General features: G+C 46.1%; 1 protein-coding gene across 3 annotated transcripts in view; it reads left to right on the top strand.

The window, feature by feature from the left end:
- The window catches only part of fbxl17 (F-box and leucine-rich repeat protein 17), a 317,987-nt gene that overhangs the window by 210,969 nt on the left and 93,665 nt on the right, over positions 1-13,353 (top strand). For all 3 annotated transcript variants that reach the window (XR_006761752.2, XM_014171122.3, XM_014171124.3), the window contains one exon: positions 6,447-6,523. Coding sequence is in view for 2 of the 3 variants with exons in the window: in XM_014171122.3 (XP_014026597.1) it covers positions 6,447-6,523 (77 nt within the window). In the remaining variant the exon portion in view is untranslated. The remainder of the gene's footprint in view (positions 1-6,446; positions 6,524-13,353) is intronic.

Raw genomic sequence — 13,353 nt, 5'->3', positions numbered from 1 at the left:
ATTATTTTGCAATGGGATTTTTTTGTTTGTTTCCTGGACAATTTTATTTATCATTTTTTAATCAAATTTAACGACCAAAAGCCGGCTATTATCGGCTAATGGAAACCCTTGTGTGTGTTTCTGAGTCTGTGTTTGTGTGTTCCGTGCTGTGCTGATTTACCTCTGTGTGTGAGGAGACGGTTGTATTATTGTTTACCTAGCTCCATGTGACAGCGTGGTGACAGGGAGTCAAAACACTCTGACCCCCAGGGAGACACCACCAGGCACATCGCACGCTCTCTCTCGCGCTCTCTCTTGCATTCTCTCTCTCGCATGCTCTCTCTTGTATCTCCCTCTTCTCGCTCGCTCTTTCCCTTTGTGTGTCACACTCTTCTCGCTCACACGCTCTCTCGCTCTCCCTCTCTGTGTCTCACTTCTCTTGCTCTCTCCACCTCTCACTTTCTCTCTTTACTTTCTTTCTCTCTCTCCTCTCTGTACAGTAGCGTCATACACAGAGCTGTTCTGTTTTCTTGTCTGAATTCTGTGTTTTGTTAAGTGTTTATTGTCTTGCCTACAGGTAATTTCCAATTCTCATTCTCTTTGCTCATCTCCTCTATTGCCACTTGTTCATCACTTCTTTCTCACTCGTTCTCATTTTATTTCTACCTCTCCCTCTTTATTCTATGCCACTCACACTAATCACTCAGCTGTATAGTCGTTTTGTTGTCATAGCAACTCTTTTGTTGTCATAGTAACTCCCGGTTGAGCCAGTAGTGGGAAGTGACAGGTAGTCGAACACAGAGTTCTGGACATTAATTGTCCCATCATATTGCTTGATACAAATGTAGGAACACCTATGAAGCATTTGTCGATTTACCTTACTGGAAAAAAAGATCAATGCTTAAACAAGTACAGAAGAAAACATGAACACAAGAATCAACCACTTATGAGTTCAGAAACATATATTCCTACACACTGTCCAGTACTAAGTGAAGCAATAGTAATGCCTGTACATCTGCCATCATCATTCTTACCCCACCACCAGCAGCACCATTGCTCCTGGCACTAGGACTACTGGTACATTAATATATTGTAGCATAGAGATATTTTGCATACTAAGCCCCGTCTTCCATGTGAGTGTGTGTTACTATCTCTCTCGGTATTCTAGTGGGCACACTCCGCCAGGGCCTTTTGTCATGGTAGCTCGACATGATTGAAAGAGAGTGGATCACTAATTCATGTCAGCTGAGCGCGGGACATGGGCATGGGGGAACCAAGGGTAGGCAGGTGCTTGTTGCTTCTCAATCAGGGGGAATTCTTTAATGTGACACTCACTGTGCCGTCTTCCTCCTTAGATCCTCTCCTCTCTTCTACTCTTCATCGCCTCTCATCCCAGCTGGGTCTCATGAAAGACCTCTCTGGCTCACTGTCTCACTTTTTTGCATCTATCAACCTCTCGTGCTATCGCTCGCTCGCTCCCTCCCTCAATTTCTCTCTCTCTCTGCCCCTCCCTCAATTTCTCTCTCTCTGTCTCTCTCTCTCTTGCTCTCTCTCTCTCTCTGCATTTCTCTCCCTCCCCCCCCCCCCCCGTCTCTCTGATGTTGGCTCTAATTGGGTTTGGCCTGACCCCAGAGATCAGGGCACACAGTAACAAGCTCTCGGAGGAACCATCACTCTCCTCCCTCATCCCTCCATCCGTTACCCCTCTATCTCTGCTCAACGTGCTCATTTGTCATCCTGGATGGTCACTAATGCTGCAGCACTAATATACTCCACGGAGAATGATGATCCATGAGACTTAATGGTTCTTCTGTCTCAGCTCCCCAGTTTGACTGGTGGGTCAGTTTGACCAGTCGGCTCTACTTGTCACGTTTGATGAGATCTGAGTAGGTCTTTGCCGTTTTCTCTACTGTGACCACCACAGCCAGAGTGCGGCGTCTCAGGTTCCCCGTTTTGTCCAGAACGGCGCCACGTTTCGCAGAATAACCGAATTAGTGGAGCTGTGTGCATTTGAACTCGTACAAGACAAACATTTACAGTTTAGAAGGAACCGGTAACTGTTTAGAGTGGCCTATTTAGAATGACCGCATGTCTATTAGAGTGCATGGTTCACGGTGTGGACTGCGTATCAGGTCACCTCAGCTGTGGGGGAGAGGGGTTTGCAGGGATATGGAAACAGCATTAGTTGTGTGGAGAGCAAGGTACTGTCGCCTGATGGTCTAACAATGGTCCTCAATGATCTTTTTATGGGCGCCACTGAAACACATCAAACTGCAGTAAATTTACAGGAATGTTCTTTCCTCCATTTGGATAATCGTCTTCAGTGGAAATGGAAAGAGAGGTGGATGCGAGGGAGAGGAGACGGGAGGGAGAGGCACAATGCAATATAAAAGCTTATCTATCTATGTGGATTCAGACCAGTGAACTCAAGCTAATGGGGTAGGGCACATGTTGGGAGGCGGATACACTCAATACAGCAGGAATAGTCCCATGTACCCATTCTTGTTGCTACTGTCACATACTTTTCTGATTGGCTTATATCTTTTGAGTCTTCCGTTGCAAATGTGTCACAATACATGAGAATACTTATCCATGTTGTGTTTCATATGCGAGAGCATATTTATCATATCACCTAAAAACTGGAGAATCACACATGCGGATGAAAAAGATGGGCCCGGTAAATGCGATTTGTCTCAGTTCAACTGGAAATGTGTTGCATTGACTCTCAGTGAAATTGTGTAACCCCTATAGTATGCTACATGGGCACTGGTCAAAAGTGGTACACTATCGGGAATAGGGTGCCATTTGGGACCGAAGCCACGGAACAATGGAATCGTTTTCTGCTTGTGATCCTGATTCTCTGGAGGGAGTGTGTGACATGAGGTGTTTGTGATGATGGGGATTGAAGGTTCTATCCTGTGACAATGTTCTGCTCCTTCCTGTTGTCACAGGGTACCACTGTTTCGACATGTCATCACATTGTCCGAAAAATAATTGACTTGGAAAACAGGAGTATTATTCAGATTAGGTCCTGTAGTCATAAAGCTTTACACAATTACATCAGATCGTTTCACATCAGATATTCTTCAAAAGACCAATATCTGATGTGAAAAGATCTGATGTAATTGGTCAAAAGATCCGAATTGGGCTGCCTGTGTAAACACAGCCTAAAGCCCAATTCAGAGGAAAAGCATTTGGAAATAGAATACATTTGATTGAATGACAGAGAAAAGACGGGCCGCGAGCGTCAACAGTGTCTACAGCGTCATAGTGTAGCTTATGAAATTAGAAAGCAAGTCTATTTTTCTGGCGTCTACGTGGAGCAATACTGGTAAAGTAAGCAGATAAAATGTGAGGGTCGTTTGTAGAAAAGGAATTAGTTGAGTTGTTCAAATCAAATTGTATTGGTCACATACATATATTTAGCAGATGTTATTGCGGGTGAAGTGAAATGCTTGTATTCCTAGCTCCAACAGTGGAGTAGTATTTAACAATTCACAACAAAACACACAAATCTAAAAGATAAAGAATGGAATTAAGAAATATATAAATATTCGGACGAGCTGTCGGAGTGGCATTGACTAAAATACAGAAGAATAGAATACAGTATATACATGTGAAATGAGTAAAGCAGTATGTAAACATAATTAAAGTCATGAGCGTTCCATTATTAAAAAGACCCTTAATTCCATGTCTATAGGTCAGCAGCCTCTAAGGTGCAGGGTTGAGTAACCGGGTGGTAGTCGGCTAGTGATGGCTATTTAACAGTCTGACGGCCTTGAGATAGAAGCTGTTTTTCAGTCTCTCGGTCCCAGCTTTGATGCACCTGTACTGACCTCGCCTTCTGGATGATAGCGGGGTGAACAGGCAGTGGCTCGGGTGGTTGATGTCCTTGATGATCTTTTTGGCCTTCCTGTGACATCAGGTGCTGTAGGTGTCCTGGAGGGCAGGTAGTTTGCCCCCAGTGATGCGTTGTGCAGACCGCACCACCCTCTGGAGAGCCCTGCGGTTGCGGGCGGTGCAGTTGCCGTTCCAGGCTGTGATACAGCCCAACAGGATGCTCTCAATTGTGCATCTGTAAAAGTTTGTGAGGGTCTTAGGGGCCAAGACGAATTTCTTCAGCTTCCTGAGGTTGAAGAGACGCTGTTGCGCCTTCTTCACAATACTGTCTGTGTTGGTGGACCATCTCAGATCGTCGGTGATGTGAAGCTTTCCACCTTCTCCACTGTGCTCCCGTCGATGTGGATAGGGGCGTGCTCTCTCTGAAGTCCACGATCAGCTCCTTCGTTTTGTTGACGTTGAGGGAGAGGTTATTTTCCTGGCACCACTCCGCCAGGGCCCTCACCTCCTCCCTGTAGGCTGTCTCGTCATTGTTGGTAATCAGGCCTACAACTGTTGTGTCGTCTGCACAGTTGATAATTGAGTTGGAGGTGTGCGTGGCCATGCAGTCATGGGCGAACAGGGAGTACAGGAGGGTGTGGTCCGTCAGGAAGTTCAGGACCCAGTTGCACAGGGCGGGGTTCAGACCCAGGGCCCCGAGCTTAATGATGAGCTTGGAGGGTACTATGGTGTTGAATGATGAGCTATAGTTAATGAACAGCATTCTTACGTAGGTATTCCTCTTGTCCAGATGGGATAGGGCAGTGTGATGGTGATTGCGTCATCCGTGGATCTGTTGGCGCGGTAAGCAAATTGTAGTGGGTCTAGGGTGACAGGTAAGGTGGAGGTGATATGATCCTTGACTAGTCTCTCAAAGCACTTCACGATGACAGAAGTGGGTGCTACTGGGCGATAGTCATTTAGTTCAGGTACCTTTGCCTTCTTGGCTACAGGAACAATGGTGGCCATCATGAAGCATTTGGAGACAGCAGACTGGGATAGGGAGAGATTGAATATGTCCGTAAACACACCAGCCAGCTGGTCTGCGCATGCTCTGAGGACGCGGCAAGGGATACCGTCTGGGCCGGCAGCCTTGCAAGGATTAAGTCTTTTAAATGTCTTACTCAAGTCGGCCACGGAGAATGAGAGCCCACGGTCCTTGGGAGTGGGCCTCATCGGTGGCACTGTGTTCTCCTCAAAGCTGGCGAAGAAGGTGTTTAGCTTGTCCGGGAGCAAGACGTCGGTGTCTGCGACATGGCTGGTTTTCCCTTTGTAATCCGTGTTTGTCTGTAGACCCTGCCACATGCGTTACCTGTGTTACGGTCTTCCCTATGCTAAGTAGACTAAAGACGTAGTTTAAAATGTATTGGGCTGTAAGCTAAGGTTTATCAGTCAAATAGGTTACATGTTTGAAACAATTCGCAGTCTTCCTGTGTTTATTTCGATTGTAGGCATATAGCCTAGGCAGGTTTACGTCCAGAAAACTCGAGAACTCCGATTTCAAAAGAGAATACTGTTTATGTAGAAGAGAAAGACTTGGTTGTTCGTAAACAACTCGCGATTATTAGCTACAACGTCCTCCTGAGCTAGCAAAGCAAGGTGAGTCGAATGTGAGTCAAAAAGGAACCCTCAACAATAACTCCCAGGGCCGACATAGCAACTGTTTATTGTGGATTTCCATGACAGTTACGTTGGCATAGGCTACGCAGTGTATGTGAATTGATGCTGGCGACTTTAACATGCAGCTTTCATGCCATTGACGGGAGTCTCTCTCTGTGTGATTCCGGCTTAAAAGACTACTCAGAGATACTTTTATGAACACTGGCCCAGAACTTGAAAGGCCTAGCGTTCAGCTGTAGCAGATAGTGGCGCTTCATACTATCCCACTCTAACCTCATGGGAAAGCCCCCGTGTGCATTTGACGAAATGAAATATGCCGCATAATCCGGACAAAAACATCAGAGGGTTTTGCTGAAGGTTAATGGGTCAAACGCATTGATCAAACCAGTGTTGCTAACCCTCGCCTCATTAGGACCATTTACAGAAAATCATCTGAAACAGCTTCTCTGATCTTCCTCCGGCCTCCCCTGGAGTGCGCACACACACGCACACGCTCACGCAAGAACGTGCGCACACAGACATGCGTGCACACACACATACACGGGGAGGGGGGGGGTCTCTAGGGTCCCAGGGAGAGAGACTGGGCCGAATGCAGATATTCCACCACTGAGCTCCTTTTGAAGTGTAAAAACACACACACACACACACACACACACACACACACACACACACACCCTCTCCGTCCGCTGCGTTATCGTAGGCCCTGGTCTGTGGGCTCTAATGAGAGCAGATCATGGTTAATTATTGATCAGTGTAAGTGTTAGGAGAAGCACACAGTGAAATATATATGAACAGATATGTCCCTGGAGCTGTCATGGTTAACCTATAGTGGGGAATACTGCCTGCCGTGAGCGCGTGCGTAGAAGTCGTAAAAGCATAGAGCCAGACCCTGTGTGTTTTGAAAACTCTTCGGGTGATCCGGAGCTTTCCTCTCATCTCCCCTGTTTCTCTCTCTCTCTTCCTCCCAGGTGTGTGGAGATCATCGCCAAGGAGGGGAGGAGTCTCAAAGAACTCTACCTGGTCTCCTGCAAGATCACAGACCACGGTAAAAATGGCATTCTATGTGCTATATTTCTATAACTAACTTTATGAACAGTCGGACAGAGAGCGTTTGGGTGAGAGTTACTGTACTGTGTGGGTCTGTGTGTGCGCGCGTGTGTGTGTGTGTGTGTGTGTGTGTGTGTGTGTGTGTGTGTGTGTGTGCGTGCGCGCGTGTGTGTGTGCGCGCGTGTGTGTGTGCGTGCGTGCGTGCAGCAGGGCTTTCATTGAGTAAACTCCCTTTTAGCTGACCTCAGAAAGTTGACTGTGTGTCTCTTCCTCTGGGCTCTGTCCTCTCTCACCCCTTTCACCTCTACTCTCATCATCTAAACACCTCATCTATAATCCACACATACTGGATCTGATCTCAAATCAGTCTGAACCTCTCTCCTCTGGAAGAATTGTAATACTCAAACCCGGTACAGTATAGTTTATAAAACATGTTTGCATGTCCAGACCTTGTTCGTGTGGACGTTCCCACTGCAAACTCACATTACTTGTATGTCGGTGTGTTTCACCCCCAGAGTAAGATCATATGGTGCCTTAGCCTGGTCTGTGGTGGTCAGTTCACTGTGTTCATGTCTTGAATCGTTCAGGGGTTCCACTGCCATGTGTTTTTCCTCTAGCCGACCCATAGTGAGTGTAATCACTGGACCACTCCCCTTCAGAGTCTCTGTGTTCATACTGGAGCTGAACCGTGGACCGACCACTTGATAAATGACCACAATAGTACATTAGCGAGCTCTTTCTCTCTCTCTCTCTCTTTCTCTGTCTCTCTCTCTCTGTCTCTCTGTCTTTCTCTCTCTCTCTCTCTCTCTCTCTGTCTCTCTGTGTGTGCAACACTCACTACCGGGTTCCAAACTGCCTCTGGAAGCAACGTCAGCACAAGAACTTGTTTGTTGGGAGCTTCATGAAATGGGTTTCCTTGGCCGAGCAGCTGCACACAAGCCTAAGATCAACACGCAAAATGGCGAGCGTCGGCTGGAGCGGTGTAAAGCTCGCCGCCATTGGACTCTGGAGCAGTGGAAACGCGTTCTCTGGAGTGATGAATCACGTTTCGCCACCTGGCAGTCCGACAGACCAATATGAGTTTGGCAGATGCCAGGAGAACACTACTTGCCCGTATGCGTAGTGTCAACTGTAAGGTTTGATGGAGGAGGAATAATGGTCTGGGGCTGTTTTTCATGGTTCAGCCTGGGCCCCTTAGTTCTAGTGAAGGGAAATCTTAACACTACAGTATACAATGACATTCTAACTTTGGCAACAGTTTGGGGAATGCCCTTTACTGTTTCAGCATGACAATGCCCCCGTGCACACAGTAAAGTCCATACAGAAATGGTTTCGGTGTGGAAGAACTTGACAGGCCTGACCTCAGCCCCATCGAACACTTATGGGATGAATTGGAACAGCGACTGCGAGCCAGGCCTAATCGCCCAACATCCGTGCCCCTACATCACTAGTCCCCGCAGCAATGTTCCAACATCTAGTGGAAAGCCTTCCCAGAAAAGTGGAGGCTGTTATAGCAGCAAAGGTGGGGGGGGAACCAACTCCATATTAATGCCCATAATTTCGGAATGAGATGTTCCCGCGAGCAGTTGTCCCCATACTTCTGGTGGTGCGTGGCCGAATAGAAACGCCCTCTCTCCGAGATCTAATAGAATAATGGTTGGCTTTCCTGCTCCAGCCTTTGATAAATGCAATCAAAGCACTGAGCTTTCCATCTGCCATTCTGGGCCAGTCTGTTCCGCCCATCTCCTACTCAAATGATTCTATATTAATGGCCTCTTGAACAACATTTGAGATGTCCACAAGCCCCTTGTGATTAAGTGTTCCGTTTTCCCCCGTCATTCGCTTCCTGTGTGTTTGCTTTTTATTGGAGAGAATGGGGGAGGGAGTGAGGGAGGGGGGGTAGAGAGAGAAAAAGAGAAGGAAGGAAAGAGCTGTTGGTAATGGACATGTAATTACACTTTAAACTTCTAATGACGCTGTTCAAAACAACTCATTTCACTTGTGATGTATCAGGTTGTAACAGCAGAGATGTAGGGGAGAGAGAAAGGGATCAATTGTATGCCACTAACCTGGCAGGATATACTAAAGTCATTTACTCTCATACTGAAAGCCCCTATTAGGCCTGATAACCAAAACCTCCTGGCGTCGTTTAGTCCAACACACACACACAAACACACACATACACACACACACACAAAATACATGCTTCTAACTGTAAATCCCTGCCTTCCTTATGTTCATTGTATTGGTAAATATTTTAAAAAAATACAACCGCCCCCCCAAAAATACGAAAGTTTAAGAAATATGTTAATGTGCAGTTCACACACACACACTACACACACTCCTAACTGAAACCTCATGTCGTGGTTAAGCCCTCTTTCATGTCGTTTGGCCAGTAATTGTGTTGAGAACAGGCTAAAGCACTGCCGGGCCTGCCTGGATTTACAGCAATGACACACACTTCCCCTCTCTAACTACTCTGCTGTGAGTGTCTGTCTCTGTCTCTCTCTCTCTCGCTCTCTCTCTCTCTCTGCTGTGATGAGGCTGATGGACAACTGTTGTGGAGGGAGCAGCATTACACCATGCCCAATCGATTGTCCTATTTAGCTAGCTAGTTAGCTTGCTGGTGCTAGCTAATTTGTCCAGGGATATAAATATTGGGTCTTCTACTCTGACAATTAATCCACACATAAAGCGGTCAACTGAGTCGTTTCTAGTCAACTCTCCTCCTTCGAGGCTTTTTCATCTTTGGACTTTATATGGCGATTAGCAACTAACTTTCATAATAAGGTGTATTACCACAACCAACCTCAGTTCATCTTTCAATCACCAACGTGGGTATAACCAATGAGGAGATGGCACGTGGGTATATGCTTCCAAAAACCAATGAGGAGATGGGAGAGGCAGGACTTGTATCGCGTTCTGCGTCACGAATAGAGGTGACGCAGAACAAGTAGAGGTGACGCAGAACAAGTAGAGGTGACGCAGAACAAGTAGAGGTGACGCAGAACAAGTAGAGGTGACGCAGAACAAGTAGAGGTGACGCAGAACAAGTAGAGGTGACGCAGAACAAGTAGAGGTGACGCAGAACAAGTAGAGGCGACGCAGAACAAATAGAGTTGGCGCAGAACAAATTTTGCAACACTCGAGCAGGCGCCGCGACCGGTGTGGCCAGCATGTTAGAGACTGTTGTGGAGGGAGCAGCATTAGAGACCGTGTCAACAGGACAGAAGACATATCATGATGTGAACACCCAAACACACCTTCACACTCTCTGTTTATCTCTGCTTTTCTTTCTCTCTGTTTTTCTCTCTCTCTCTCGTGCTGTTTATTGTTGTCTCTGTAGTTGCCAGCAGACATTTGCTTCATTCCCAGCTCAGTTTTGCTGTTAAGTCTTCTCTCTCTTTCTCTCTCTCTCCTCTTTCCTCTCTACACACACACACACACACACACACACACACACACACACACACACACACACACACACACACACACACACACACACACACACACACACACACACACACACACACACACAGCACTATCCACCAGTAAAGACCATTTCAGGTGACTGCATCCTTTCACAACATAGCTCTCAGTGGTATTTGGGAAAACTAGCAGCCACAAAACCATTACCCAGAATCCTCTCCTCTCTCAAGAAATTGGAAAGTGCCCACTTGTATGTTTCCTCACGGTCACTGTCAATGTTTGTTGACGTTTTTGTCGTCTTGGTTTGGAACGAAAAACAGGCCTAGATGTTGTTTTTGTGAAAGCTGTATTTGGAATGTTTGCGACCATCATGGACATACAACATGTCTGTTTCAAAAGGGACCTTTGTTCATTGCCGTTTTGAGCACTTAAATCTAAGAGTATGAGGAAAGCACTTTAAAAGCTTATTTCCTTAGAAGATGGGAGATATTTTAAGTGCAGCTAGATGTGTGTCCTTATATCTTGACCTGGTGTTGAACTAGCCTTGTTCATTGAGTGCTTGGTGCATGTTTTGAACAAACCTTGTTCATTGAGTGCTGGACACAGTACATGTTTTGTGTTGAACTACCCTTGTACCTGAGTGCTGGGTACATCTGCGTCCTCCTGAACAGATGTTGAGAGTCAGGGACAGGATGTGAATGGGTCTCTCTTTATCAACCAATATTAATCTCTCTGAGTGGCCCTCTGCACTTAAGACCTAAAGCTCAATACCTGACCATGATCATGTCAAATCAATATGCAGCTCAACTCTGCCGTCAGCCGTCTCATTCAAAAGCCCTTATGATTGCGTGCGCTTGCATGTGCATGTAAGGTGTGTGTGTGATGTTTCTCCATTGCTCTGCGGAAACATGACGCTGATGAGAAAGCTTGTAAGACCTCTCTCTCCCTGCCAATCCCATGTATCGATCCCTTCTCCTCTGTCTGTCTCTATAATGGAAGTGGACAGGGGAGTGTTTGCTAGAGTCACTTGGTTACGGTGTCCATCTATGTGGTTGTATTGCTGCCAATAGAAAAGGATATTCAGAGGAATCTGTTGGTGTTTGTTCCCTCTCTGTTACAGGGCTTTACCGTGTGTTACACAGTCAGTCCATCATTAAGAGCGGGCCCAGACCCAAGGTTAATAACTGCTGCGGGTAGTCTAGCGTTGGACCAGTAACCGAAAGGTCGCTGGTTCGAATCCTCGAGCCGACTAGCTGAAGTATCTGAGCGAGGCGCTTAACCCTAATTGCTCCTCTAAGCCACTCTGGATAAGAGCGCCTGCTAAATGACTAAAATGTACAAATGTAAATGTCGCCCAAGCAAGAGAGATCTGTACCCCTACTGTGTTTTTCTGTCTTTCTACTGAAATACTCTTTAGCCCTGTGGCCCACTACCTGCTCTGGAATGATGAAAGCTTGTAAAACCTCTCTCACACTGCCAATCCTGTGTATCGATTACTTCTCCTCTGTCTGTCTGACTGCTTTCTCCAAGTAAGAAAACCTTGAGACCTTTATTGACTTACAGTAGTCATCCATTCCTCTGTATTTTCTTTTCCTTTCTCGTCTCTCCCTGGCCTGTCGTGTATACAGCGCATTCTGAAAGTACTCAGACCCCTTGACTTTTTCCACATTTTGTTACGTTACAGCCTTATTCTAAAATTGATGAAATTGTTTTTTTCCCCCTCACCAATCTACACACAATACCCCTTAATGACAAAGCAAAAACAGTTTTTTCGAAAATTTTGCTCAATAAAATATAAAAAAACCCCGGAAATAATACATTTACATAAGTATTCAGACCCTTTACTCAGTACTTTGTTGAATCACCTTTTGCTGCAATTATAGCCTCGAGTTTTCTTGGGTACAAGCTTGGCACAGCTGTATTTGGGGAGTTTCTCCCATTCTTCTCTGCAGATCCTCTCAAGCTCTGTCAGGTTGGATGGGGAGCGTTGCTGCACAGCTATTTTCAGGTCTCTCCGGAGATGGAGCAGGTTTTCATGAAGGATCTATCAGTGCTTTGCTCCATTCATCTTTGCTTCGATCCTGACTAGTCTTCCAGTCCCTACGGCTGAAAACATCCCTACAGCATGATGCTGCCACCACCATGCTTCACCGTAGGTATGGTGTCAGGTTTCGTCCAGACGTGAAGCTTGGCATTCAGGCCAAATAGTTCAATCTTGGTTTCATCAGACCAGAGAATCTTGTTTCTCATGGTTTGAGAGTCTTTAGGTTACTTTTTGCAAGTGGGCTTTTTACTGAGGAGTGGCTTCCGTCTGGCCACTCTACCATAAAGGCCTGATTGGTGTAGTGCTGGTTGTCCTTCTGGAAGGTTCTCCCATCTCCACAGAGAAACTCCGGAGCTCTGTCAGAGTGACCATCGGGTTCTTGATCACCTCCCTTACCAAGGCTCTTCTCCCTCAATTGCTCAGTTTGGTCGGGCGACCAACTCTAGGAAGAGTCTTGGTGGTTCCAAACTTCTTCCATTTAAGAATGCTGCAGATATTTTTTGGTACCCTTCCCCAGATCTGTGCCTCAACACAATCCTGTCTCAAAGCTCTACGGACAATTCATTAGACCCCATGGCTTGGTTTTTGCTCTGACATGCACTGTCAACTGTGGGACCTTATATAGACAGGTGTGTGCCATTCCAAATCATGTCCAATCAATTGAATTTATAACAGGTGGACTCCTATCAAGTTGTACAACATCTCAAGAATGATCAATGGAAACGGGATGCACCAGAGCTCAATTTCGAGTCTCACAGCAAAGGGTCTGAATACTTATGTAAATAAGGTATTTCTGTTTTTTATTTGTAATATATTTGCAAACATTTCTAAACCTGTTTTCACTTTGTCATTATGGGCTATTCTGTGTAGATTGCTGAGGATTTTATGTATTTAATCAGTTTTAGAATGAGGCTGTAACGTAACAAAATGTGGGAAAAGTCAAGGGGTCTGAATACTTTCAGAAGGCACTGTATCTGGGAGTGTGAGAAGATGGAGTGAAAGCTCTGTGTGTGTCTGGCTTTATCTCGTTGCGGTTGTGTAGTCGGATACATGTTATCTGTCCTGTTTAGAGAGTCCAGATAAGGACTGCCCTCTGTGCTGCCTGAATAAAAAGGAGGCCCTTCTCTCGCTCGTGTGAGTGTGTTCATCTGTATGCATACCCTGAACGCAGGACGCCACCTGTGATCTCTCTTGCTTTCCCGTTCCCTTTTTCTCCCTCCGTACTCTTTCATTCTCTCATATCTCCCCCTCCTCTAGCATTAGCGCGAGTAGTTGGAATTCTCCCTTTCGTTCCTCTGTTTTCCTCTCTCCGTTCCTCTCTCCATCCCCCTTTCCATTCTCTCTTTCATCTGAAA

This window comes from Salmo salar, chromosome 24 (assembly GCF_965601325.2).
Source record: "Salmo salar chromosome 24, fSalSal1, whole genome shotgun sequence".
Lineage (NCBI taxonomy): Eukaryota > Metazoa > Chordata > Actinopteri > Salmoniformes > Salmonidae > Salmo > Salmo salar.
This window is presented reverse-complemented; position numbering and strand designations above follow the sequence as displayed.